This window comes from Aspergillus flavus, chromosome 6, assembly GCF_009017415.1.
Source record: "Aspergillus flavus chromosome 6, complete sequence".
NCBI classification, from domain to species: Eukaryota; Fungi; Ascomycota; class Eurotiomycetes; order Eurotiales; family Aspergillaceae; genus Aspergillus; species Aspergillus flavus.
The window spans coordinates 773,538-800,454 of NC_092410.1; the positions used below are offsets into that span (position 1 = coordinate 773,538).

The 26,917-nt window shown below is 50.4% G+C and overlaps 8 protein-coding genes across 8 annotated transcripts; 6 read left to right on the top strand and 2 right to left on the bottom strand.

Moving 5' to 3' along the window:
- Window positions 1–3,965: 3,965 nt before the first annotated feature.
- Window positions 3,966–5,019, top strand: F9C07_8124 (putative SCP-like extracellular protein; the record flags this gene model as incomplete). Its single annotated transcript, XM_071511730.1, has 3 exons — window positions 3,966–4,543; window positions 4,589–4,887; window positions 4,949–5,019. The coding sequence occupies 3 exons, from the start codon at window positions 3,966–3,968 to the stop codon at window positions 5,017–5,019; spliced, it is 948 nt and encodes a 315-aa protein (XP_071367691.1).
- Window positions 5,020–6,675: 1,656 nt separating this feature from the next.
- On the top strand, window positions 6,676–9,698 carry F9C07_2167797 (carnitine acetyl transferase). Its single transcript, XM_041294229.2, has 4 exons — window positions 6,676–7,337; window positions 7,409–7,438; window positions 7,494–9,425; window positions 9,475–9,698. Exons 1-4 carry the CDS (start codon window positions 6,950–6,952, stop codon window positions 9,600–9,602), a joined length of 2,478 nt encoding a protein of 825 aa, XP_041149531.1. The 5' UTR covers window positions 6,676–6,949; the 3' UTR covers window positions 9,603–9,698.
- Window positions 9,699–10,874: 1,176 nt separating this feature from the next.
- F9C07_2167825 (DNA damage-responsive repressor GIS1/RPH1, jumonji superfamily) lies at window positions 10,875–20,795 on the top strand. The gene is made up of 5 exons (XM_041294228.2): window positions 10,875–12,769; window positions 12,832–12,929; window positions 12,989–13,908; window positions 13,962–15,015; window positions 15,134–20,795. Exons 1-5 carry the CDS (start codon window positions 12,515–12,517, stop codon window positions 16,992–16,994), a joined length of 4,188 nt encoding a protein of 1,395 aa, XP_041149530.1. The 5' UTR covers window positions 10,875–12,514; the 3' UTR covers window positions 16,995–20,795.
- F9C07_1735859 (amino acid transporter) lies at window positions 18,573–20,763 on the top strand. Its single transcript, XM_041294227.2, has 4 exons — window positions 18,573–18,599; window positions 18,655–19,149; window positions 19,219–19,779; window positions 19,842–20,763. Exons 2-4 carry the CDS (start codon window positions 19,046–19,048, stop codon window positions 20,746–20,748), a joined length of 1,572 nt encoding a protein of 523 aa, XP_041149529.1. The 5' UTR covers window positions 18,573–18,599; window positions 18,655–19,045; the 3' UTR covers window positions 20,749–20,763.
- An 813-nt stretch (window positions 20,796–21,608) lies between the features above and the next one.
- On the top strand, window positions 21,609–22,914 carry F9C07_2235298 (acyl CoA binding protein-domain-containing protein; the record flags this gene model as incomplete). The annotated part of the gene is made up of 4 exons (XM_041294225.1): window positions 21,609–21,624; window positions 21,707–21,820; window positions 21,880–21,952; window positions 22,020–22,914. 4 exons carry the CDS (start codon window positions 21,609–21,611, stop codon window positions 22,912–22,914), a joined length of 1,098 nt encoding a protein of 365 aa, XP_041149528.1.
- A 334-nt stretch (window positions 22,915–23,248) lies between these two features.
- Window positions 23,249–23,966, bottom strand: F9C07_8130 (putative NADH-ubiquinone oxidoreductase 19 kDa subunit; the record flags this gene model as incomplete). The annotated part of the gene is made up of 4 exons (XM_041294237.1): window positions 23,249–23,347; window positions 23,411–23,543; window positions 23,621–23,848; window positions 23,947–23,966. 4 exons carry the CDS (start codon window positions 23,964–23,966, stop codon window positions 23,249–23,251), a joined length of 480 nt encoding a protein of 159 aa, XP_041149527.1.
- A 590-nt stretch (window positions 23,967–24,556) lies between these two features.
- Window positions 24,557–26,139, top strand: F9C07_8131 (nuclear pore complex, p54 component; the record flags this gene model as incomplete). The annotated part of the gene is made up of 3 exons (XM_041294224.1): window positions 24,557–25,265; window positions 25,321–25,976; window positions 26,032–26,139. The coding sequence occupies 3 exons, from the start codon at window positions 24,557–24,559 to the stop codon at window positions 26,137–26,139; spliced, it is 1,473 nt and encodes a 490-aa protein (XP_041149526.1).
- Window positions 26,140–26,458: 319 nt separating this feature from the next.
- F9C07_8132 (uncharacterized protein) lies at window positions 26,459–26,649 on the bottom strand (the record flags this gene model as incomplete). The annotated part of the gene is made up of 2 exons (XM_071511731.1): window positions 26,459–26,514; window positions 26,553–26,649. 2 exons carry the CDS (start codon window positions 26,647–26,649, stop codon window positions 26,459–26,461), a joined length of 153 nt encoding a protein of 50 aa, XP_071367692.1.
- Window positions 26,650–26,917: the final 268 nt, after the last annotated feature.

Here is a 26,917-nt window from a genome sequence, read left to right on the forward strand (position 1 = left end):
ACCACGGTAATTAACCCTCGCCGATCATCTAGCCACTTAACTAAGCATCTAATATAACTAGTAAATGACAATATCGAACCCGTGTGGATTCTGCCGATTAATCATCTTGTCTTATATTGGGGGGGGGGCTAAGACTGCAGGTGTGGATCTTGGGGGTGAAACATTTACTTACTTATACCATAGATGAGGGATTTTATGCCTAGATCAGTCTGGAAGTTTGGGTGAATGACTGGGTACTAGATGGGGCTCTTTTGCGTGTTTAGTTTGGTTATGGGTAATGTTTGTACTTGGGTGTAGGTTTACGGATGGTATACGGTGATGTTTGTGTTCAATATATATTTTGATTGTGGGTCAGGGAGGGGAGATCAAATTTATACTTGTGTATGTTTATCTACATTTTGTGCTTGTTTGCTTGTTTGGTTTGAATTGGAATGGTATATTGAAGAGTGACGTTTTGGGGTATACGTATTGACAATCCCAGTTAGTGGATTAGTTAGGGGTAGATGTAGTTGATATAATCGAGTCAGAGGGACGGTAGAGAGGAAGTAGAGTGAGGTTTTGACAGATATAGTGGATTGAGTTGATATATCTGTAGCATATTACTCTGAACGAATTCAGGAAATTTACTAAGCAGCTGGGTTGATAGAAATAGCATATTTAGTAGGAACGGTTGTGACCTTCGAACGTATGTGCAGTTATCGAGGGAGAATATGTTAGGTACCACTTCTGATATCACATTGGAGATTTATTTTGCGCTGGTGAAGAGGGATTAAGGCATTGAGGGTGGGACAGCCAGTTGAATGGTTTGGTGATATATATTAATCATGCGTTGTAGGAGCATAAAATGGTTGGGTGTATTTGGGGGAATTGATGACCAGATCTGAAGAAGCTATGCCCTTGAGAGTTGGTTTTGTTGGATAGACCGTTATCTGTCGACGGAGTCTGTTGGTCTGAATAACGGGTATCGCCGGAACAATCGATGGTATGCGGCCATGACTCGTGCAGGCTGTTTCTGTTTGGAATGTTTGGACTGCTCAAAACGGACAGAGTAGCATTCACTCATTGTTGTCCCGGCGGTAAGGGGGGACTTTTGTCAAACCAGCAGGTTCGGATTGATCGATAAAACAGACTGATCTTCCAAGGGGTAGAATGTATACTGTCGGACTCACCCTGTGGATATTACCATAGTAAGAGAATAGAATAGCCACAATTGTCTGTTGGCGAAATCGGGAGATCAGGAGACCAGGAGACCACACTGAACTAGACATGATCTACTTCAGCCGGGGCGGTATTAAAGGATTAGACAGTCGGGATAGGAGCTGTGCAGATCGAACTCATCTGATCAAGAGTTTCTCTAGAAGAATTGGATCTATCAACCGGCTCACCGCTGACCCTTTGTTGGTCGTCTCCAGGCTTCCTTTCACGTCCATTAGCCTTGATTCGTGTGTCGATATTAGTTTTAAACATGTTCCCGTCATGCTTGTATTCAAGCTTGCTATAATCCCCCTTTCATATCGCTACGCTGATGTTCAATGTCAAGCTACAGCTCGTATCAAACGCCACAATGAGTGGTATCACGATGTCGGCTGCCGCTAGAGAACCCAAAGGAAGAGCAGAATGAAAAACAAAGATTGATAAAGGTGAAACAAGATGGGATGAGTACCCATAGGCTGACCGTTGTTCTTGACTCCAGAACCCTGCGTGGAGGCGCCAGCGAAGTCCGATGGCGTTAAGGCCTTTCCCGTCTCGTTGTCCGCCCTCCACGCATGTCGGATGGGAGAAGGTCTATAATTAACAGTCAAAGGTTACACGGGCGGTTATGTTGTCATCTGTCGGGTCAGCAACGGCGGTATGCAACTTGGATGTATGTACATGTACATGTACATGTACTTACAGGCTATACCCATGTACAATGGTGCAGATGGTCTCTATCAGTCGTCCACGTGGAATGTTAACAATGCGATTGGGATAGAATTGGATGGGCATACTTTATCGTATAAAGTTCCCAATACGCTAAGTTAACGTCTCGGGAGACCGGCCACTTGACAGATCATGACAGATCAGCCAAGACCACGGTGACTGTTTAAATTACTCAATTCGCGAGGCTCGACTCGGCAACGGTACTTGGGACCCGTTAGGCTAGACAGCCCAAGGCGTTCTGGACTGCTCGAGACAGCGAGGACAAGGAAAAGCCGGTGAGACCGGGTGGACTGTGGTGGTATGGACAATGGGACAGGACGTAAGCACGAGTCGTCACTGGACAGTTCATATCCATGGGAAGATGGGCAGATGGGGCAAATCTCCGAGGAGGCAGCAAGATGAAACATTAGCGAGTGGCAGAATCGTAGAATTACCCCTGGTTAGGGTGGTCCGTTCATTTGCCCGTCCTCGTGGGTGGCGCATCGGATTGGTCAGGCGATGCAGTTTCACGGGTTTGATCATCTGAAACTCTGATTTGATTTTTTTCAATCTTTTTCATATTATTTTGTATTGTACGGAGTAATTATTTCTTAAATTTCACGTCTTATACCGGTTCGTTTTCCTGTTCTCTCCAGTCGTGGTATGTTGGGTTTCATCCAGTCCATTGTATTTCTGAATGCCATTGACCACCGGACAATGGATCTATCGAGAGATCCGCCCTGCCCAGAAAATGAGAATTACACGATTTCCATGGCTTTGGGCTGAAGGTACGAATCAATCTTACGTTTGTCCACTTCTTTTTTTTTTCTTTTTTCTCTTCGTCTTCCATTTTCTGACTAGTGGGGGAGGCTGCTCCAAGGTTACAGGGGTCGAGTGCCTGCAATCTCCACCGTAATTTAGCCAATGGTGGATAGTGCCTGACCCGCTCGGCATGGTGATTGGCCAGACCGGGGTTAGAGTGTGCCAGGGGTACAGAAACACATCGTCTATCGTGCGTTACGGGGAAATTCACCGTCATCTCGTTTTAATATCTGCAGAGAATCTTATTAGATTAGACAGAAGCCATCACCAAATCATTTCATAATTGATAGGTAAATGTTACATCCTGTCCATGGCTGGGAGATTCTTTCAGGAGGTCGACAGGAATGTATTTCGTCGTGGATGATGGGTCGGGACACTATTCCAGACGATCTCCGGTATGTACGAATTGGACTTGGTGGTTGGGAGGATAATCAGGGGATAAAGAAAACCCCCGACTCTTTCCTCAATTTCTTGTCCACTAAAATCAAAAACTCTAATAATTCGTTACCGATCTTCAAAGAAATAAAGAAGAAAAAAAAAAGAAAGGAAAAGGAAATAAAGACAACATCACCGGGGTCATTAATCACACGTCAAAAGGATGCTGGGTTGGATTCCTCAGACATATTTCTCAACTACGATCCCATCTAGAACTCTCCTTTAATCACCATCGCAAAAGCCAAGCTCTCTCTCCAGCCCATTTAATTTGTGTTTAATTATCCCAGATCGCGCGGCCCCACTTGGAAAGAGCGACCACGCCCGTTGAGGGGCCTTCGACTCTCCTTTCCGTGATTAAGGTCCCCATCGACGGTTGTTTAGTCCGCTTCATCACAGCCGTCTCGCGCGCTACCACTATATTATCACTTCTTTCCTCCACATCCTTTGCCACCCTTCTCTTTTGTTCCCCATTGCTGGTCTCTCAACGCATTTCCAAATCTACCTCGCCTCTGGTACACTTTTTTCACTCTTTCAAAAAGTGTCTCCCAAGGCTGTCACTCTTTTGTCTATATTGACCTAGGCGGAAAAGCGTACATACTCCCAAACAACCTTCCTTTCCAAACCCCCTGACCCTTCAGTCCAATCGCAGTCGATCTGCCTGTTGTCGGACGCATTTTCTCCATTCATTTCATTTACTCGGTCGGATAGCTTCCCGGAGAAGTCGTTTTCTCGATCGAACGCAGTTGACCTGTGAAAACACCTCTCGCAAACCACCTACAAGACCAATCAATCGTCCCCAACCAAACATCATGCGGTCTTCCTTGCTGATGGGCGCTCTTTGCGCGGCCGGTGCCATGGCCAACCCTCTCGACAAGCGGGCCTACACTACGGACTGGACGGTCGTCACGGTGACCACTACCATCACCGCACCTGTGCCCCCTGCTGCTACCACTTCTTCTTCCACCTACGTTCCCGTCCAGGAACCCGTCGCGAGTGTGGAGCCTGCACCGGCACCGGTTGAACAGAGCTCGTCCGCCGTCTTTGTTGAAGTCCCGGCTACTTCTTCCGCTCCTGCGCCTGCAGAGCCCACCGCCGAGGTGCAGCCAACAACCGCTGCTGCTGCGGCCGATCAAGGATCTGCCTGGACCTCTGCCTGGACCTCCGCGTGGACCTCGTCCTGGACCTCTTCTGCTGCCCAGCCCACCACCCTGGCTAGCACCACCTCCAGTGCCAGCGGCGCTACTGCCACGAATGCTTACCAGTCAACCGTCTTGTACAACCACAATGTTCACCGCAGCAACCACTCCGCCAGCTCTCTTGAGTGGGATGCCTCTTTGGAAGCTAGCGCCCAGACCCTCGCCGCCAGATGCGTCTACCAGCATGACACGTAAGAGTACCCCTGCTTTTTCTTAGGTGTTAAATGTACTAACAGTTTCTCTAGCACCATAAATGGCGGTGGGTATGGCCAGAACATTGGATATGGTGTCTCCTCGGAAAAGATTGGAGAGATGATCACCAACCTGATGTACAACAACGAGATGGGCTACTTTGAGGCCCTGTATGGCGAGGCTAACCCCAGCATGGACAACTTCGATGCTTGGGGCCACTTCTCCCAGATTGTGTGGAAGGGTACCACCCACGTTGGTTGCGCTACCGTGACCTGCAACAGTCTTGGTAACGTTGACTCGTCCGTCGCAGTCCCCTTCACTGTTTGCAACTACAGCCCAGCCGGTAAGTGATAGCCACCCTTGTATCCCGTCTGTGAACCCCAGCAATCCTGACAATAGTTTAGGAAACTATGCCGGCGAGTATGCCGACAATGTCCTTCGTCCCCTTGGACAGGCCATGTATGTCGTTTCTTAAATTTCGAGAGTTGTTTTCGCCTCGACTGTGACGGGAGATCTGTCTGTGCACGCAGCGGCAAAGATTCCGATCCAGGGTAGTGATTGAATCGATGGGGTCGGGTATGCGGAACCGCTCTATGGTCAGATTAGATGAACTTTGCCAAATCAATGGGTGCACAGATGCTCTCCTGTACCAGCCGTCCGCGAGATGTGAAACTTATGAAACTCACCAATGGAGATACGCCTGGCAATTGTCAGTTTCTTGCTTCTATTTGAATTTTCTCCCTGTCTCCTTCGGTTTTTCTGCGAGACCACATCACGTTTGTCTGCGCCCACTCGCCAAGCTCATGATCGTATCCGCCATCGGGAGTCTAACAGTCAAGTTGGTACTGAGGCGCAGGCCATGCGATGTGGTGGAGTTTTTGATTTACCTTCTCTGTGAATATTGATTTTTGCCCCGTCATGGTACACCAATGGCAACATTTGAATCGTTCGATTCTTCATCTTTCTTCGCTTCTCCGTTTGTGCTTTCATGTATGCATATGAGCGTCTTGGTGGAGCATTTTTGATGACCAAAAACTAAATGATGAGACTTCCTACGAGTATGATTCCTGCGGATTGTAGACCGTACTTGTAGAACCCATTCGAATCGCCGATTGCGGCCATGGCACTGACAGATGTAGTGCAACCAATGAACGGTTGGGCTGAAGTAATCGAGCTCCACGTGACCGGCCCGTTGGAGATTAAGTTCCCCGCAACCAGAAGTATAGCTGCTGCACATTCGACCTCCCCAGCCAGCTCCTTTCGTCCGAAACGTCATCGGGCAGAGTATCCCCGTCTTAGTCGGGTTGCAAATCAGCAGCACGCCTCAGAGCCTATTTCCACTGTGACGCCAGTGGTGCAGCCTATCTAACCTTGGCCCTAGGGTGGCTGCTGAAGATTGCCACTCGAATTGGAATCTGGCGATACGACGTCAATTCGGACGGATCATTAATCTGACACTTTAGATCTACAAGCTCTTCACTTGCCAGTGATAGCCTACTGTCACCGTCGCAGAACTGTCATATGTGGCGTGTCAATTGGCTATACACGCAATTCTCGACATACACAATTCCGTTCCTAGTTTGTGAGACAAGACAGTAGCTCTTCTGTCGCTCCGCCTCTGGTCAAACCCCACTCGGGTCTTTTGTATGACGACAGACCCGGTTTAGGAAGATTACGGCGACCGTATCGGAGGCATTGGATCGAAGAAGAATATACCGAGTGCCTTCAACTGGTGATTAGTGTTAATTTCAACTTTGTGGTTTTTAGGCTATTGTTCGCTCGTCTGTGCGACTGCGACCCACTCGTTCTATATATCTCTTGGCGCATCGCGGAGCTACTATATCGACTAAGCTTCTTCATCCGTTCCTCCGATACCACCTTTGCCCCAAGCGAGCCGACGCTTGCGCCTGCGACAGCGGTCTACCGTACTTGATCCGGCTAGCAGAGCTTTGACTGTTCCTCTTGCCATTACTTTTTTGGTACCTTGTACGCGTCCCTTTCCCCGTCCATATTCCATAGGCCCTGGTTTCCCTTAGCCCGGCGCCCGAGCACATGCTCTCCCCGCGCCTGTCGTTCTTCCGCACAGCGGGGCTATAGAATGGGTGCTCTTATCCTGTATAGTCCTTATTTATATTATACTTCCCCCTCGCTCCTGTTCATACCCATAGTTTCCCTGAGACTAGTTACTGTTAAATTGCCTTTATCTTCGTCAAGACCTGCTGTTAGTTACTATCCCGTGATTGGGTTGGTCATGCGCTACTAGCCAGAATCCATGCCCTCATACTGCCTGCAAGATTGTCACTACTTCTATCGCACCGCTTTGCGCCTACTGTCCATTCCTACCTTCCTCGCTTGTCGCTACGCTTAGTTGATCAATTCTGGACTGAATACCACTTACTGACACGATGTCTTATTCGTCTGTCGCAGTTCGTCACTTCACGGCCCCAAAGCCACTATTGGACGCTATGGCCACCCCTCGCTCTCAGCCTACCATGGAGACTAAGATCAAGCCTACTTCCGTGGACGGCGTGAACGGCCAAGGCGTCGCGTCAGAACAGCCGAAGAAGAAAGGGTCCACGTTCGCTAACCAAGACTCTCTCCCGAAACTTCCTATCCCGGATTTAGAGAGCACATGCAAGAAATACATTGAGGCCCTGTCTGCATTACAAACGCCGAGGGAACAGGAAGAAACAAAGGCCTCTGTACAAGATTTTCTCAAGTCGGACGGCCCTATTCTTCAAGAGAAGTTAAAGAACTATGCGTCTTCGAAGACCAGCTATATTGAGCAATTTTGTAAGTGTATCCGGGAAGGGAGCGAGGGTGTTACATTGCTAAATCGGATGAGAACTAATATTGCCACTCAGGGTATGATTCTTACCTGAACTACGACAGCCGTAAGAATTGCCCTGTACAGAAACTATCTGGGTTCCAGCATACTGACTCTAACAGCGGTCGTTTTGAATCTCAACCCATTCTTCTTGCTGGAGGATGACCCCACACCTGCCAGGAATCACCAGGTTACTAGAGCAGCATCGCTTGTTGTATCGGCCCTCAGCTTTGTCCGAGCGGTGAGGAGGGAAGAACTCGAGCCCGACACCGTTAGAGGGACGCCACTATGCATGTATCAATATTCTCGACTATTCGGAACAGCACGTCTGCCCACCGAAAATGGATGCGTTATCAGTCAGGACCCCCACGCCAAGCACATTGTTGTCATGTGCCGGGGCCAGTTCTACTGGTTTGATGTCCTCGACGAGAACAATGATCTGATTATGACTGAGAAGGACATTGCCCTTAACCTGCAGGTGATCATTGGGGATGCGGAACAGACCCCAATCCAGGATGCTGCCAAGGGAGCTTTGGGTGTCCTCAGTACGGAAAACCGCAAAGTGTGGTCTGGGCTACGGGATATCTTAACGAAGGACGAAGGCTCAAACAACGCAGAATGTCTGAACATTGTTGATACAGCGCTCTTTGTTCTCTGTCTAGATTATACTGAGCCGAGCAATACGTCTGATCTCTGTGCCAATATGCTATGCGGTACAAGTGAAGTGGTGAAAGGTGTGCAGGTCGGAACTTGTACCAATCGGTGGTATGACAAGCTCCAGATCATTGTGTGCCAGAACGGCAGCGCCGGTATCAACTTTGAGCATACCGGTGTGGACGGCCATACGGTGCTGCGTTTTGCCAGTGACGTCTACACAGATACGATACTTCGCTTCGCAAAAACTATCAATGGACAAGCGCCCACTCTGTGGGCAAGCAACAGCCCCGATCCGGCCAAGCGTGATCCCCGAAGCTTTGGCAATGTCAGCACGACGCCCCGCAAGCTAGAGTGGGACATGCTTCCTGAACTGAGTATTGCCCTGCGGTTCGCCGAATCCCATCTCGCCGACCTTCTCAAGCAGCACGAGTTCCGCGTGCTTGAATTCGAAGGGTTTGGTAAGAATTTCATCACGTCGATGGGGTTCTCGCCAGATGCGTTCGTGCAGATGGCATTTCAAGCTGCGTACTACGGGCTGTATGGCCGTCTGGAGAACACCTACGAGCCAGCGATGACCAAATTCTTCTTGCACGGTCGGACGGAGGCGATACGGACGGTCACCAACGAATGCGCCAATTTTGTACAGACATTCTGGGGAGAGAATCCAGCAGAGCAGAAGGTAGAGGCTTTGAAGAAGGCGACCGAAAAACACACCGCTACTACAAAAGAGTGCTCCAAGGGACAGGGACAGGATCGACATCTCTATGCATTATATTGCCTCTGGCAGCGGTCGTTTGAGGAAGGCTCTTCCTCCTCCGGCAATAGTGTTGTAAGCAGTTCCAACGGCTATTCTAGCCCTGTTGAGAATGGCTCTACCATTGACTCACCCAAGTCTCCGTTGTCGGATGACGGCGTTTCCTCCACGACCAGCTATGGCTTGCGTGCGATTCGCCCAGCGCCACCCACGCCAGCACTCTTCAGTGACCCCGGTTGGGACAAGATCAACAATACTATACTGTCAACCTCAAACTGCGGAAATCCATGTCTGCGGCATTTTGGCTTCGGTCCAACGTCTGCGGATGGCTTCGGAATTGGCTATATCATCAAAGATGACTCGATCTCGTTCTGCGCCTCGTCCAAGCACCGTCAGACCGCTCGATTTTTGTACACACTCGAATCGTATTTGTTTGAAATCCGAAAGCTGCTACGCGCCACCAACCGTACGACGGCCAGTCCGCGAACCAGTCGGGCTCGGGAAATGGAGATCATCGCCGAGCGGCTCCAAGGGGATCACCGTCGGGGCCGGCTCGTCCGGGGAGATCCTGGGGCAGTGCGCCGGGGTGCCGATACGCCAACGACCGACAGCGGAGAAATAGAAGACGACGGCATGGGTGGATGTAAGTTCCCGACTCAATCAATATTTAACAGATACTAACAGTATATCAGACGGGTTCTTCGATGCCGGAATGCTATTGCATGCACTCAAAGGCTTGAATACAGACCGAGAGCGTAACGGAGAGAAACCCGAACGACGTCGGTTTGTTGGCAAGAAACTACGTCTAAATGAGTACTGATTCTTTCTGCCTTGGGAGTTTTGGCTATGTATTGTTGAGAATCTACGATATGCACATTTAGAGCGAGATACCAATGCGATTACTTGTTCTTCAAAACTAGTCCTCGTAGTTTTGTTTGATGCTAATCATGTGATGAAGTAGCTGTTGTATGTTCAGAATCATATCATGCTCTGAGTCATTTCTCGTAGTTCAATGCACTGTCAGGAATGCACTGTGAGAGAAAACTTTCTGCGAGGTAATATTATTAATCATAAAGAATGAGCCAACCAGAATTTGGCCTGCCGCATACCGAAAACGTCGAGGAACATGGAGTTCCATCCGCTGTGTTCACGCCACCGATTTTCTGCCCAACGGACAATGGTCGGAAACGACCATCGCAGTGTTCAATTGAAATCGTCGTAGATTCGTGGACTTACATAACAGCATCTTCGTAATTACCAGAAAGCAGTCTTGCTTTTATTTTTCTTTTTCCACTTTTTGTTTGCGGTACCTTAACGTGGTGTCTTGCTTTGTATCCACCCAGCGATATGTGCAGTCATGGCTTCAATCTAGGAGATAGCGTATAACATGCAAGGCAAGTCCAGATAATGATCAATATATGTAGGTAAAGAATACATAGCACTTTTGGTGTTGTTGTTTGTGTAGTCTATTCCACATATATATATTACAACATTGATATTGTCTTAGCCCTTGGATAAACATTCCACGTCTGCCACGAATATGCATGTGCAAGTCATACACTAGAGATATATGCATATATGTACTTGTAATATGTCTTGGTCAATATGGGGTATTGAATAGACAATCGAAAATATAACGGGCATTTCGTGAGTTGTTCTGTTGATCTCCGCAGGCTTAGTGGCTTATTGGTGAGTGAATTGATGCGTTGTACATGATACCTCTTTTTTTCCCTTTTATACTTTAATATTTTTTTTTTCTTTTCTTTCCCCCTTGGGTTAGATGCGGCTACTGCAACTGCAAGTCACTGTACATACTGTATGTATGGAGTACAGCGAGTATTACTTGTCACTGTAAGTCAATGGTTATGAGTTGTTTCTGAGATGGCCTCAGGCACAGGTCCGGTGATGGTATCAGATTTTGTATCAAGTAGATTATCTAGTTTGGATGCTGTGGGAGAATGTACTCCCGGAATAATAATTTCTTCTATGCACGCGTCTCGCTATCAGGCCACTCATTTGTTTATTTTCAATGAGGTACTCCATCGTCTTCCTATCGATGCAGCCAATCTTGCCAAAAAAAGAAAAAGACCAGAAAGAAAAAAAAAAAAGCCAGCCGCTTTTACCACCGGCTAATTAACCTCTCTCCAATCAAAGAATCAGTCGGTGAGATCATATCCTCCACCAACCGATCAGACCCCCCTTGACGAACTGATTTAGTCGCCTTCTAATGCGTTTCTAACTGTCTCATCGATGTATCTAGCGGTAAGTTTCCCTTGCCGGTCCGCCGGTATCCGAGTTTCCAAATTCGAAACGTTACTGATTGATGGTTGAGTCGATAGATATCATTTGTGAATGTTTTCTGATTGCACAGCCTCTGCCGTGCTGCTGGCTACCGCCTAGTGTAGTCTGGATCCCGCGTAGTATCTGACCATTCCTCCAGTACTATTACTTCTTCGGTCAAGTCATGTGGCGCACGTGATCCCTCTGGCGACCGCTGATTCCGTCGCTTTGGCGGAAGTGTTCCATCCACTTGGACAGCTCCCTACAAACTAACTAACATTTGTATATGGATCCTTGCGTCACGGATCTTCTTTGTTAATTATCTTTTTTTTTTCTTTTTGAGAATCGTCAAATCCTTCCTCGTTTAAATTATTGGAATCATACCATCGATCCTTCCACAGCTTATTTGGATACTGGTAAGTGAGGGTGACTTTTTTTCTCTCTCTCTTTGTTTCAACTGGTTGTGTTTATTTCCGACGACCGGAGACGTGCGGTGATCTGCTCTCGGCGGCTGGAAAAATTACCTCCTTTACCTGCCTTAGCCTTAAGAGGTATTGGCCTTACTTGACAAGGTTACTCTCAAGGCTCAGGCCATCGGCTAGCTTGGTGCCTTAAAAGTCCTTTTCAGGCGCTCAGGCTGCTCATCCGCCCATCACCCTACACTTTCCTTCCAATAATCATCTCAACCTGTTTTAAAGGGTGTCCACCCTTCCTGCAGCCTACCACAGCGTCGCATAGTCAGACCATCGTGCTTTGGCCGGGTCCACACTCGACCGTCCGATGCGCCGCTGTATTGGTCCTGCCCGTCCCTGCCCTTCTGCGTCTCTCTTGCCTTTAGCGTCCCCATCGCTTTCCCACTAGAAGATCCTGCCTCTGCATCGCTGGCGAACTAGCGCCCTCGTTGCTGAGCATCTGCTGCTTCTTGGTCCTGCAACACGGTAAATCTTCTCGTTCCAATCCCTCAAACTGGAGGAGGGGCTTGCTTGCTTGCTTGACCTTCCCCGATGCTGGTGATATCGATCGCATCATCCACTTGCCAATCTTCTCCTTTATCTATGTAACTGCTTGTTACCTATCATTTCCCCGTGATCTATCCCTTTTTATGACTTTCCGACAGTGATTGTCTTTTGATATACCCGGCAATTCGTTCTAAAAAGCTCGGATCAACTATCACATCACTCCCGCCTGAACACATTCCATTCACTTATCCGTCCCCCTTTCCTTTCGGCTGCTTCTGAAGTGAATCCTTCCAAGCACAATCTTGATCAGAAGGAAGCGCTTCACGATAATAACATCGCCACAGAAGAGCAGACATCTATTCCTCCTTAGCGCCTTGTTCCCCGACCGCTGGGAATCTCTTTTTCGCCGTCGATCAGCGGTCGCTTTTTCCGACGACGGCACCCATATCGAAATCCGAACAGTCGTTTTTCCGTCTTTTCCATCGTGCTTGAGATGATGGCGACAGCGCTTGATCAACCCCTTTTCGAATCTGTCGCGGGTCCTGCGACGGCCGCCGCCTCGATCACTCCCCCCCATAGCGCCAACGGCAAGAAAGAAGTTCCGGATGGTGTTCCTTCTGAATTATCGGATCTGGAGCTCGATCCTAATGCTGTGGGTGTGCCAGAGGCCGCATCGGTAGAGGAGGAAGAGGAGGACATCGAACCAGACCACTATTACGGCGGCGGCAAGATCCCTGTGTTCAAGCCGGTGAGTGCTGCCCTCTTCTAGTGTCACTGTGCTTTGATGATGTCACTGACGATGGGGCCTAGACGATGGACCAATTCAGGGACTTCCAATCATTCATTAATAAAGTTGAGAAATATGGCATGCGGTCTGGAATTCTCAAGGTTATTCCTCCCAAGGAATGGTATGTCTTCTCTACGATGATTATCTCTCCAAGGGCCGTTGCCAACCAACTCTTTTTAGGACCGACTCCCTGCCAGCCCTCGACGAAGCCGTCAAGAAAATCCGTGTGAAGAACCCGATTATGCAGGAATTCCACGGATCACATGGAACCTATACCCAGGCGAACATCGAGCGACAAAGATCATACAACCTCCCTCAGTGGAAAGGATTGTGCGAAGAAAGTAGCCATCAGCCTCCTGCCCGCAGAGGTGAGAGACGCCGCAACCAGGAGCGAATCACTCGCGCTCCCCCTTCCTCCCGAGCCCAGACAGCCCGACCTGATTCTCAGAAACGTCGCCCGGGGCCGGGACGTCCACCCAAACGATCCAATCAGGTGAAAGTGAAAGAAGAGCCTGCAGAAGATACTCTTGATAAAATCAAGCCTGAAGGCCCTCCCACACCCGTGTCTCCTGAATCCAACCCTGTCGAGGCTAAGACGGAAGAGTTGAGCGACGGCGAGTCTCTCCCCGCTCCAAAGCCGAAAGGGCGACAACCTAAATCGGTCACCTCCCGAAGAAAACACAACAAAGGCGATGCGATTGACTACGTGGATGAGGAGGCTTTCAAAGACTTTGATTATCGCATCCATGACAACGAGGAATATACGCAGGAACGGTGTGAGGAGTTAGAAACCGCCTACTGGAAGTCCTTGATGTTTAACAATCCGCTGTATGGCGCGGATATGCCTGGCTCTCTTTTCGACGAGAACATCACAACCTCTTGGAACGTCGCCAGGTTGCCCAATCTGTTGGATGTCTTGGGCCAGAAAGTACCTGGTGTTAACACCGCATACCTCTACCTGGGCATGTGGAAAGCTACTTTTGCCTGGCATTTGGAAGATGTTGATCTGTACAGTATCAACTATATCCATTTCGGTGCACCCAAACAGTGGTATAGCATTTCACAAGAAGATGCTCCTAAGTTTGAACAGGCTATGAAGAGTACGTTTACATACCCTGAAGGACCCATGAATAAATGCTGACTACCAAGCCAGGTATCTGGCCCAGCGACGCCAAAAACTGTGATCAGTTCCTCCGCCATAAGACTTACCTTGTTTCTCCTAGTCTCCTCAAGTCGCAGTACGGTATCACCGTTAACAGGCTTGTTCACTACGAGGGCGAGTTCGTGATCACATATCCATACGGATATCACTCGGGGTACAATCTTGGTTACAACTGTGCCGAGTCGGTCAATTTTGCGACCGAGAAGTGGTTGGATTACGGCCGTGTCGCCAAGAAGTGCCACTGCGAATCTGATAGCGTCTGGATCGATGTCGATGAGATTGAGCGTAAGCTGCGCGGCGAGGCGACACCAGAATACTACCCTGAATTCGAAAGTGACCTAGATGAATTCGAGGGTGCTTCCGACCTCCTTACCCCACCACGGAGCGTCCCAGAAAAGAGTAACCGTGGCCGGAAACGAAAGCATGACGGTGATACAACCAAGGCGAAACGCATGCGGGTCAATGTCCACGTCCCACGGAAGATTCCTTGCGTCCTGTGTCCCAACGACCTGGATTATGAGGACCTATTGCCCACCGAAGATGGGAAAAATCACGCCCATCGGCGTTGTGCCCTCTACACCGAAGAGACTAGTATCCTCCGTGACGAGACTGGCAAGGAAGTGGTGTGTGACATTGACAAAATCCCGAAGGCTCGCATGGGACTCAAGTGCCTCTTTTGCCGTGAGGTGCGAGGGGCTTGTTTCCAATGTAATTTCGGTAAATGCACGCGATCATACCATGCCACCTGTGCGCTTTTAGCCGGAGTGCAGGTGGAGCAGGGTGAGATTGCTGTGATCGCGGATGACGGCATTCATTACTCAATCCCCAGTGTGGACCTCAAATGCAAATATCACCGTCAGAAGAAGCCAAGCTGGATGACGGGCGGCGATTCTCCCGATTTTGACCGCAAGCTCATCGAATCGGCTCAACGGATGGTGGCAGGGGATTTGGTGCAATTCCAGGCCGACAAGGAGATCAATGGGGCTGTTGTGCTGGAGAACCGACCAGCGGAACGGACGTTGCTGGTCAAAGTGCTGCCACGAGGGTAAGTTTTTCTTTTCTTATTATTTTTTTTTTCTTGACACACACACTTGTTTTGTTGTGGTTGTTTAGAATTTTCCTGATTTGGAAATCATGACGCTGACCCCTGTTCCACGATTTAGAGATGTAATTGAGTTACCGTACCGGTGGATGCTTGTGGTACGGCGGAGCAACTTCTCGCCTCTGGCACCAGGAACAAAACCACTCCCTGCCCACTTAGCACGGAAACCCGAGGCCCGGAAAGAGTTGGAATCGGCCCTGCCGGTGGTTGGCAATCCATTTGGCGATGGGCGATCTCCGTATCAGTGGGCCGAATTCGAGACGGTCGACACGACTAATCACCGCTTTGCCCCACCACCGGTGCAGGTCAACTTGGACAAAGGTGACCAGATCTGGTATTATTTGGGCCAGTCATCGACCGAATGTAGGGCTCAATATACGCACAACCCTAGCGTGCCCGTCCACAACCCGCGGTCGAATTTCCTGGACAGCGTGAAGTCCCTTGGCGCCGTGATGGCCCGGATCCCCTCTTACCCCCACCGCCATCTTCCTCAGTATGCTACTGCCCCTCCTCACCACCTTTCACCTGCTGCTGCTGCTGCCGCCACCGCCGCCGCTGCTGCCTCCCGCCCTTCCCTGCTGCAGCGACCTACTCTTGCCCCTCCTCCTCGTACTCCTTCCTCTGCTGCTCCTCCTGCTAGTACTGCGATGCCGTCTGCCTATCGCTCCCTGCCCACTCAATCTGCCCGCCATGCTCCGTACCCTCAGATCGCCAAGACCCATCAATCACACCACCTGTCTCAGCAGCAACACAGTCCGCAACAATCACAGCAGCAGCAGCAGCAGCAGCACAGCCACCATCTCCCCGCGAATACCTTTGCCAATGTTCGGGAGCTTATCGCTCGTCGCCGCCTGGCCCAGATCACCGACCATGCCAATGTCTTCGCCGGGTATACGATCGTCAGCCCCGAGCTAGTCGTTGAGACGCTCCTGGGTCCCATGGGCTCCGTGCCGCCGCCGACTGGCCTCGAGAAGCTGGAACTCGCCATGGCCCAACAACGGGTCCAACCTCGCGCCGCCGACGGAACCTTGTTACCCCTGCAGCCACTCAATATGCGTTCCGAAGAGGTGACCCGATTGTTGCAGATGCTCCGGTTCTCCCTTGTCAGCCACCGCGACCGGCTCGATGTGCTTCAGAAGAAGGAGACGGAAAATAATAAGCAGGAGAGTGCTCACAAGGGCAGTGTTGCAGCTGTCAAATTGCCTCGCAAGTTTGCGTACCTAGAGCAGCAACAGGAACAGTCACCGACCGTCTATCAGTCCCCGTACAACATGCCTTCTGGCTTCAGCGAGTATGCCCAGAAGACGTTTGGGCTGACTCCAAGCGAGCCGGAGCTCCCTAAACCCTCACTGGCCAATGACTACTTCGCCAGTCTTTCCCCGGAGGACCAAGAAAAAATTCTAAAGACCTGTGGCAGTTTTGTCCAACGGGCCATTGAGCGATCCGCAAGCCATAGTCGCCAGAGCTCCGCATCTAACCTCCGACTCGCATCGGCACTAGCCCAGCAAACCGAGAACCCAACGATAGACATAACAACAGTCGAGGACATGCCATTGTCAGGTCTGGATTTCCCACTACATGCGGACTCTCCGTGTTCCAGTTTCAGTCGTCCGCACCTGCGCTTCCAATCCCCGAACGATTACAACGCTCACGGACCAGAAACACATCACGACCATCATGACCTCTTTGGCGACCAGCAGGCCAACACACGGTTCTGGCAGCATGGGCCCTGGGCTGCAGGCGATGGCAATACGCCTAACGAAGAAACTCGGCCATTTTTTGGACCTCACGAGCGGTTGAAGCACGACTATGCCTCATCTGACATCTCCTTGGGCCGAGGTCCCGGCTCTTTGCATTCTGTCGACATGGCTGGGTTTGGAATGGACGCCACAGACGATCTCTGTAACGTTCTTAGTCCTTGAATCGAACTACCTTCCTCGACTTTGTGTACTTGCAAGCCGGTATAACAGCATCATCTCCATGTAACGATTTGATTGACGACTGCATGACTGGGCGTTTTCAGCTTTTTTGTTTTCATTTTCTCATTTTCATCTTTTGTGACCCCCTTGGATCTTATTATTTCACGACGGAGTTTGACGATAGCTGGCTGGTTACGACTCAGTAAGACCTTACGACGAGGCCGTGGTCATATTATCTATTTATTTCCTACTTGACGGTGAAGGCGGCCGATGTACAGGATAACGGAGGTCGAGAATCCTTCCAAAGTGGCGGTGGGAAGCGCTCGCCAGGTGGCAGGGCCGTTGTTGATGCCCAGACTGGCCCACTACCCGCCCAAGAAGACCCGCCCGGCCTGCTATTGACGATACCTCCCATCATTCCCCCTCCTTCCTCACTTCCTTACTTCCCCCCTCTGTCTATCTTTGCTTTGTCCCTGTCCGCTCCCCCTTTGCTTTCCCTTGTGGAATTTCGGGACTTCGACTTTTCCTCGAAGATACTGGGCCTACTTTCGCCCTGGACTGCGGACCTCCCGTACGCTAGAGATTCAAAAGAAGCAAAAAAAGAAAAAAGCCATATTTCCAAAATTCCCGAGCAAGTCCTGTTTCTATAATCCTATACACGTCATGCCCCTTGTTTGATACCCCCCCAATTTCCCAGTGTTTCACCACGCTCGGATGTTTCCATATCCCTCAACGGTGTCCTCCCATTCCTTTCGTTTCCAGACAACCCCCCACCTTTTCTTCTCTTCTTCCCTGGCGCTCATCCTTGTCTTTGTCCCGACCATGGTCTCGTTCGGACTGAAGGTCAAGTGGTCCATGAACTGATGGACGGCACTCTGTTCTCGCGAGTGAGAACAGCAGACAGGACAGTCATCGGATGTGGCAGCCGTCACTTTCAGAGTGACACTCGCAGATACATGTATGTTGGAATGATAGCTGTGAATGGAATGTTAAAAATATATAGATGGGGGTGCCCGGTTGTAGTGACTCGTATATTTAGGATAAATATATATAAGCACTGGCAGTCAAGTGAGGGTTCCGCTCTAGTGACGGACCATTTCTGAACCACCTTTTGAATCCCCCGCAATTCGGGAGGCAAGAGTGGTTCGGTTGGGGTTGTACTCCACCGCATGGACCACAGGACGCTGGTTCCTTAGCTTTCTCCTGAATACGAGGGGTTCCTCTCTGTCGCTGTGGTGGCCAAAGGTTACGTAGCTTACTGTCATCCAACAATCGGACGTCATTTGGTCCAGACCCTACATAGGTACCCACACGCAGTACATGGGAACAGATCAAGCCTGACGTTCTATGCGAGGGTGAAAGATGTCAATTAAAATTACCGTTCGTCACGCCCCGACGGTGGTGTCTCCTTGCAGACGGAGGAATGTTACATTATGCAAAGACATGTCATGCAGTGGAGCGGCAGACCAAGGTACATGTACCGTACAAATCAGTTTGATGTTTCGGTCTGATGCTAGGGGTAAGTTCCCCTTTTCGTTAACCTGCTCTCTAGTGAAGAATAGGAGGAGGGATATGCGTCATGGTGGTATCTGGCTATCCGGCCATCCAAGATAAGCACAAAGGATAGGGCTTAGCAGGTCTAATGATAACTAACCTCGTGCAGAACGCTTTATAAATCCCACGGTTATCAGCGCGGTCTCGGACCGCCCATCGCTAGTCCGACACCGGATTGGCTTATCAGTCGATCCAACCAGTTTTAGGCTCGTGAGGGGACAATCCAAGACTCCAAGTGGAGGTGTTTAAGGTTCCTGTCCTCGTGTAGTACCCCGGACTCTTGGTGATGCAAGCCTGTCATGGATGCTATACGGACCACTACTTATATGCCTCCGCTCCCCGGTCCGAGCCTGGCCTGGATAGTTGAGGTAGCAGTGCTAGTAGGAGCTGGTCTGACTACTAACCTACTGTCTTATCTATAACCCTATTGACCCTTTCGTGATGACTCTGGATTCCTTCTATACCTGCCCCGTGTCTCAGAGCTCTTAACTCCCACAATCATGCGTCAAAATTCCACCGATGCCAACGCCGATGCGGCGTTGGCCAGGATGGGCTACAAGAGTGAATTGCCACGCAACTTGAGTATGCTGAGTATCCTCGGTCTGTATGTGCTAACCTGAACTGCTCTGGATATGTTTCTCTGCCATCAATGACAACTAACACGATCTCTCAGCTCCTTCGCCATTATGGCTGCACCCTTCGGTCTCAGTACCACCCTGTACATCACACTCACCGACGGCCAATGTGTGAGCATCATCTGGGGCTGGGTCCTCGTCACATTAATTTCCATCGGTATTGCCGCCTCCCTCGCCGAAATCTGCGCTGTGTACCCGACCGCTGGAGGTGTCTACTACTGGAGCGCCATGTTATCGACGAAGGAATGGGCCCCGATGATGTCGTTCGTGGATGGCTGGCTGACACTGGTGGGAAATTGGACGGTCACCCTGAGCATTACCTTCTCCGGGGGACAGTTGATTCTCAGTGCTATCTCGTTGTGGAACGAGGATTTCGTGGCCAATGCTTGGCAGACCATCCTCATGTTCTGGGCGGTGATTTGGTTCTGCGCGATGGTCAATATCTTCTTCTCCCGATGGCTGGATATCATCAACAAGGTGTGCATCTTTTGGACCGCGGCGAGCGTGGTCATCATCTTGATTACGCTCCTGACCATGGCGGACCATCGCAACGACGGTGCATATGTTTTTGGTCATTATGATGCGTCGCAGAGCGGATGGTACGCTTGCCTTACTTCTTTGTTGTCTCGGCATCCTTGAAGACATACTGACAACCTCACAGGCCATCGGGATGGGCCTTCTTCGTCGGCCTACTTCAGGCAGCATATACCCTAACGGGGTATGGCATGGTAGCGGCTATGTGCGAAGAGGTACAGAACCCACACCGCGAGGTCCCGAAAGCGATCGTCCTCTCCGTCGTCGCAGCCGGTATCACAGGCGTGGTCTATCTAGTCCCTATCCTATTCGTACTCCCCGACGTAAAGACACTACTCAACGTCGCCAGCGGCCAGCCCATCGGCCTGATCTTCAAAACCGTGACCGGATCCGCCGGGGGCGGCTTCGGCCTTCTCTTCCTAATCCTGGGCATCCTCATGTTCGCAGGAATCGGAGCCCTAACCGCCGCCAGTCGATGCACGTATGCCTTCGCCCGCGACGGCGCCATCCCTGGATTCCGCATGTGGCGCAAGGTCAACGACCGCCTCGACGTGCCCGTATACGCCATCCTCCTCTCCACCGTCATCGACTGTCTCCTGGGTCTGATCTACTTCGGCTCCACGGCCGCCTTCAACTCCTTCACGGGTGTCGCCACCATCTGCCTTTCGACTTCATACGGGGTACCCATCCTCATCAACGTGATTCGTGGCCGCCAGGCCGTCAAAGAATCGACCTTCTCGCTGGGTCGCTTCGGCTATGCGATCAACATCATCACCATCTGCTGGATTGTTCTGTCCGTGGTGCTCTTCTGTATGCCTGTGTCGCTGCCGGTCGATGCGTCGAGTATGAATTATGCCAGTGTGGTCTTTGCTGGCTTTGCGGCGATTAGCATCACTTGGTATGTCGGGTATGCGAGGAAACATTTCACGGGACCGCCTGTCACGGGCGACGACGTGGCCGACGTCATTCCGGGGAAGGCTGTTGATGCCGAAAATGCGTATCCGGATGAGGCTGCGATGGGTGAGAAGAAGTGATTATTAACCCTTGTTTTTTTTTTTTTTTTTTTTTTTTTTTTTTTTTTAATTACGATCGATGTGATGATTTTGTATAGTTCGGTTTTTTAGTCTTTCACATGTATATACCAGACTTGATGTTGATGGAAATAAATACAATCAGTCAATCAATATTGAACAACAGTAATGAATATAATAATGTCTAGAAACAACTGTATACAAATATAGACTAGAATAAAATAGATAGAATCAATCTATGGCCTGATCGATAAGTATCCGTCGCGTCGACCCCAACACAAGCAAATAGAGAACAATCACAGTCATGCCCCCCAGGCGCAACCAAAGGGACCTCCGAGAGCCGCGGTTAGTTTTCCACCCACGAACAAGCAATCAACTACCAGCCAGTCACGGCCACCACCGATCTACTAACTAACTAACTACCTAACCAACTGCCTCTTTCCTCCCTCCCTCCCTACAACAGGACCTCCCCTACACAATTCAAAAAAGGGGCAAGATCACAATTCCCACATCCCTCCCTCATTGACGCGCAATAAGCCAAACCAACCTCGCTCAATTCGCCTTCTGGTTCTGTGGCTGGCCGGAAATCCGGGGAAAGCTTGTAAACTTCGGGCACTCCCTCTCCCGACTTACTTCTTCTTTCTTGAGTTTTTTTTTTCTTGTTTACTGGGTTGATTTTACTTTTTAGGCCCGGTGAAAAAGGTTGTATATTATATGGTTCTCTTTTTTATTTTCGTTTCTTGACGTTCGTTTTTTGAGTGTTGTTTTGGGGGGTTTACTATCGTTATCCATGACGGTGCTTATCTGGACCTGATCTTTTGCTCTCATGAAGCGAGTACAGGTACTAACATAGCTTTTGCACCATGTCGGACTCTGTGGGTATGTTTCTTCCTTTCTTCCCTTCTTTCTTACTTCGAGGTTTGATATTTGGTGAATTGATATTTATTGATGTTTGTTACAGATCGAGTCTTCGTCCACGCCCTCAACACCGTTAAACGCATCCCCCGAACCGGTACCGCCCGGCCACCCGCCTCCGAGCGATTGAAGCTCTATGGCTTGTACAAACAAAGCATGGGTACGGATATACCATAATTCTATCTCAGAAGGATATACTAACGGCCAGGGGAAAAACAGAAGGCGACGTGGAGGGGGTAATGGACCGACCGGTCGGGAATACAGCGGACGTGTATGCGGAGTGTGAGAAGTGGTATGTCATGTCATGTTCTCCCGTTCTTTTTCCATGGTCGCAACTCGATTACTGAATGAGAAACTAGGGATGCATGGTTCGCGCAACGCGGATTATCTCGTACCGAGGCGAAACGGAGATACATCTCGACTCTCATTGAGACGATGCATAGGTATGCGTCGCAGACGCCTGAGGCTAGGGAATTGGTTTCGGAGCTGGAGTTTGTTTGGGATCAGGTGAAGATGAATACCTCTGTGTCGTCGGCGTCTAGTGGGAGTCCTGTGCAGGCGGTTGCGCCGCCGTTGTCGCACTCGCAGCCGAGTTATGCGAGTATTGGGGGTCGCTTGGCTCGGTCGGATTATGAGCATTTGGTTGCTACGGCGCGGGGGGATTCGAGGTTACGGGTGCTTAGTCCGGTTAGTCAACCGGAGGAGGTGTTTCAGCGACGGCGAGGGTCTCTTGGAAATCGGGGGCAGGATGAAGATGAGGAGGAGGAAGAGGAGTATGCTGAGGCGCAGGATAATCTTGACGAAGATGATGACGCTCATGACAATGATGATGGCTCTTATAACCATGCCACTACTGAGGATGGTAGTCAGCATGATGTTGATGAGGCTGTACTACGCAGCGGTCGTGGCAAGAAACCCCCGGATGTCGATAGTCGGCGGTGGCGGCGCAGAGTCGAGCAGGCCTTGACCAAGATGACCGCTGAGATTGCCGCGGTAAGGGAGCAGATGGAAGCCCGTGCCGTGGCTCATCGCCGCCGGAATAGTGTCTGGGCGTGGCTGAAATGGCTCGTCTGGGTCACGCTTCGACAGGTCATCTTTGACCTGGCTATTCTGGGGATGTTGTTGATCTGGATGCGGATTCGCGGGGACCGACGGCTGGAGGGTAAGCTCAAGGTCGGGTGGGCGGAGGTGAAGACGCGGTTGTCGAAGTTGAAAGGGCTTCGACGGGTGTCCAAGGTACATAAATGCCCCTAGTTGGTGGGCTTTCCTTTTGCTTTCTCTTCGAGTACATATTCTTTCTTCATATATCCTGATTAGATTCCCTTGTCTTTCGTTCTTTGATTTCTTTTGTCATGCCATGTTAATGTCAGGAGGTTGGATTGGTGTTGGTTAGAGTCAAGGCTTCCCTGTATTCTAGCATAGAAGTCGCGTTGCAATTGCCAAATAACTCAAGTCCTTCACAATACCCATATCGAAGATGTAGTCACGACACTAGACCGAGAAACCAGGACACTCAATTCCTATGCTAATATGTACACATACAAACAGTCCACAAACCAGACCAGACCAGACAGACATAAAACAAAACCTAATACTGAGGACCAGGGAACTGAGCATAAATCTGCTTGGGACGCAGATGAACCGGGGTCTGGCCCTCGGGGGCGCCGGGGATCGTCTTCTTGAGGCCCTGCAAGGAATCTATTAGCCAAATCACCTTTTATGAAACCGGCGTTCAACACGGAAGACAAACCAGCTTGTCAAAGACACACTTATTCAGCTCCATCTCGGGCTTCCGGCACTCCCACAGATGGTGGTTGTTGTTCTCAAGACACTCCCAGTGCGCGGTGAATTGTTTCAGGCAGTGGGTGTTGATATCTTTGATACTGCAAGCAATTAGCAACCGACCCTCTCCCTACCCCACTTTCCCTGAAGCTCTGCAACCAGAAGAGAAGAAACATACACAGAAGCAGCACATCTCGTCACCTTCCGTCCCTCCTTCAGACAATCGAACTCCCCCCTTCCATTGGCCTCCTGCTTGCACTTCATGTAGTCATCATTGAAGGCCTTGCACCTGTCGCCGATAAAGTACGCCGCACTGGTCAGGGGTGCCGAGGTCGCGCCGACTTCCTGGACACTGGGAATGTCCGCCGGCATGGGCGTGGTGTCCACCAGGACCTGTTGGTTGAACCTATCATGGAAACCGCATTAGCGTCTCGTTCGATTGGACACGGAAACAACCGGTAGCGGTCGTCAATTGGGGCCGTGGGCAGAAAATAAAAAACATACTGAGGTTCTCGGGCCGCCATTTTGTCTGGTCGTAAGCGTGAATTGGGGAATTGGGAGACCGTATAGTGAGGAGGGCCTTTGATGGACGAGTCCGGGTGATGCTGGAGTTTGGAGGTCGGTTTTTGCTCGTCTGTCATTGGTCCGTTGCGGGAAGTTATGTAATATTCATGCCTGAGGTGTCTGATCCCGCATCCGAGGCGGTCATATTATTTCTTGCCTCAGGCAGGAAAAAGACCTGTTGCTGCTGGAGCTGTCTCACGTGACACGGCGAAAAACAAACCAGCTCCCGAGACAAGTGAACGAGTGAATTGAATGCAGTAGCCAGTTTCAATTGCAGTGGTTCTGCACCCCGACCCTTTACGAAGTTGCTGCTTTGCTGCAGCGTGCGGTTCGGAGATATTGGTACGACACTGAGTTTGCTTTCGCGGAGGACGGTGACAATCTGCGATTCTCTGTCGACCGACTTTCCATCTGCTTGAACAAGACTTGGTGCGGAGCTTTGGTTTTTATTTTTAATTTATTTACCTTTGGGTGTTAATATTGAACACGCCACTTTTCTTCGACCTGTTCGCTTGACGTTTCCCCGACTCGCACTCCGCTACGTACCGTAATGTCTCTCTTTGGAAATCAGACTCAGACCCAGCAGTCCGGCGGACTGTTTGGGTCATCAACGACCGCGAATAAGCCCAGCCCCTTTGGCGGCGCTGCCACTGGAGGAAGCCTTTTTGGCTCGAACACCACCGGAACTGGAACCCAGCAGAGTAGCGGCGGTCTCTTTGGACAGACACAGAACCAGGGCGCGACAGGTGCTGCTCCTGCTAGCGGTGGTCTGTTCGGTTCGTCGACAGCGACATCTCAGCCTCAGCAGAGCGGCGGTCTCTTCGGAAACACTACGACACAGAATCAACCGCAGACGGGCGGACTTTTCGGGAATACTGCCACCCAGCAGAAGCCCGCTGGTGGTCTCTTTGGTGGATTGGGCCAGTCGACACAGCAACAGCAGCCGCAGCAGCAACAGACGGGCGGTGGATTGTTCGGGGGTGCGTTGGGTCAGCAGAAGCCTCAGGGCAGTCTGTTTGGAGGTACACTAGGACAGACGACACAGCAGCAACAAGCGCCGCAACAGGGTGGTGGTCTTTTCGGAGGTGGATTAGGTCAGACACAGCAGCAACCGCAGCAGCAGCAGAGTTTATTTGGAGGCACCCTACTAGGTGGTCAACAGCAACAGGGCCAGCAGCAACAACAACAGCCTCAATTGGGCCAGTCGGTGCAACAGCCGGGGTCGAGCCTTTGGTCGCCTGGTCGCGCCGTCACTGGAGGTTAGTTCTGTTTGTTCGAATTATTGTTGAAGATGCATTGTGCTGACTCTCGTAGTACATCGGACTGTTCCGACACAGATCGCGATCGTCAAGGATAAATGGGACACTGCCAGCCGCAATTCCCCGTTCCGAGCGTACTTGTATAACCATGTCGGCGAAGAGGCGGCACCATTCTACCAACCCGGACCGGACGACGACGAATCGAAATGGGAGGAAGCGTTGCGCAAGAGGCCCGCACCTGGCTATGTGCCAGTTATTGTGAGAGGCTTCTTCGAGCTGGGTAAGAGAGCCCAGCGGCAAAAGGACTTCCTTACCATGATGCAAACCCGCCTCCACGAGATCAATAACTGTCTCACCGAATTGCTCTCCCGCCACGACCTTAAGATCTCCGTCAGGATAGCCGATTGCCGGCGGAAGCACCTTGTCCTGAGCAAGCGGTGTCTGGCGCTTGCGGCAAAGACCCAAGTCCTACGCAACCGGGGCTACGCGATGGACGACGCGGAGGAGGAGCTGAAGAAGAAACTCGCCCTGCTGGAACGCTCAGTCTTCGACCCCTCCTTGAACGGACGCGAAGAAGAGATCTGGGCCCGAATGCTGGCGATCCGGGAACACTCGAAACGCCTGCAGCTGGAGATGGAGAAGGCTGGCCCGGGTGCCGCTGCCCAGGCGGATGACGAATTGGATGAACAGACTATGAAGACTGCTAAGAAGGTGAGCACCAAACCTCCACTACTACTTTTATTCGATCCCTACTAACAGCCTCTAGATATTGGACGACTATCATACCCAGATCAAGCACCTGCAGAAGGAACTGGAGTCCGTGAGGAAGGACTTCGACGAGGCAGAGAAGCTCCAAGGCCGGGTAGATCACTAGCCTTGTGCTCGCTACGCTATGATTGATCGTGACACTCGGGGGGAATCCATGGCTTAGGTTGAATGTCCGGGAGCAAGGAGTTATAGGAGCTGGTAATCTTGCAATTGATCCGATTCGGAAACCCTTAGATAAAGAAGAAGAGAAACCCCCAAAAAACCGACACTTTGTCATTTCCCCATCTTCATTCTATATTTCCGCAATGATAACCCGAATGTACAATAATAATACATCTGCCGTTGGCTAGGCAGGAGCAAACAGACAAAGTGACGCCACCTAATGAATCCCCGTCATAACGTAGACCGTACGAATTATGGACCGCTTAAAGGAACTTCTTGACGAAATCGATAGCGAAGGGAGCTGCCCTTGTTAGCTCGTCTATGTCCCGACAAGAAAGACAGAAAAACAAGACTCACAGAGATATAGAAGGATACCACCGGTAATGGCAGAGCGGATAGTCTGCTGAGCCTCCTGCTCACCAGCCTGTCCCATGCAATCAGCATTCCCATTCATATTCAATGATCCTCATAACCCTAGAAAAAGAGAAAAAAGGATCATACTCTAATCTGCTCCTTCGAGAGCGTTTCCTGACCTAAACCACAGACACATTAGCCCAACAACCCACGTGTCTCCTCAATAAAAATAGTCATAGAAAACAGAACATACCAGGAGCGAACATCTTGTACTAAGAAAGGGTAAATTAAGTAAATGGATTGGGTGACGTGAAGACAATGACAACAATGGAAGACCAGGAAAGTTGAGGTACGCTAAGGGTTCGATG

Bases quoted from the DNA above. Each gene is read 5' to 3' on its own strand.
- F9C07_2167797 (XM_041294229.2), top strand. From the start codon at position 6,950: ATGTCTTATTCGTCTGTCGCAGTTCGTCACTTCACGGCCCCAAAGCCA. The intron at 7,338-7,408 runs GTAAGTGTATCC...ATTGCCACTCAG, and splicing joins CAGCTATATTGAGCAATTTT to GGTATGATTCTTACCTGAAC. The intron at 7,439-7,493 runs GTAAGAATTGCC...TGACTCTAACAG, and splicing joins TTACCTGAACTACGACAGCC to CGGTCGTTTTGAATCTCAAC.
- F9C07_1735859 (XM_041294227.2), top strand. From the start codon at position 19,046: ATGCGTCAAAATTCCACCGATGCCAACGCCGATGCGGCGTTGGCCAGG. The intron at 19,150-19,218 runs GTATGTGCTAAC...ACGATCTCTCAG, and splicing joins ATGCTGAGTATCCTCGGTCT to CTCCTTCGCCATTATGGCTG. The intron at 19,780-19,841 runs GTACGCTTGCCT...ACAACCTCACAG, and splicing joins GATGCGTCGCAGAGCGGATG to GCCATCGGGATGGGCCTTCT.
- F9C07_2167825 (XM_041294228.2), top strand. From the start codon at position 12,515: ATGATGGCGACAGCGCTTGATCAACCCCTTTTCGAATCTGTCGCGGGT. The intron at 12,930-12,988 runs GTATGTCTTCTC...AACTCTTTTTAG, and splicing joins GTTATTCCTCCCAAGGAATG to GACCGACTCCCTGCCAGCCC. The intron at 13,909-13,961 runs GTACGTTTACAT...CTACCAAGCCAG, and splicing joins GTTTGAACAGGCTATGAAGA to GTATCTGGCCCAGCGACGCC.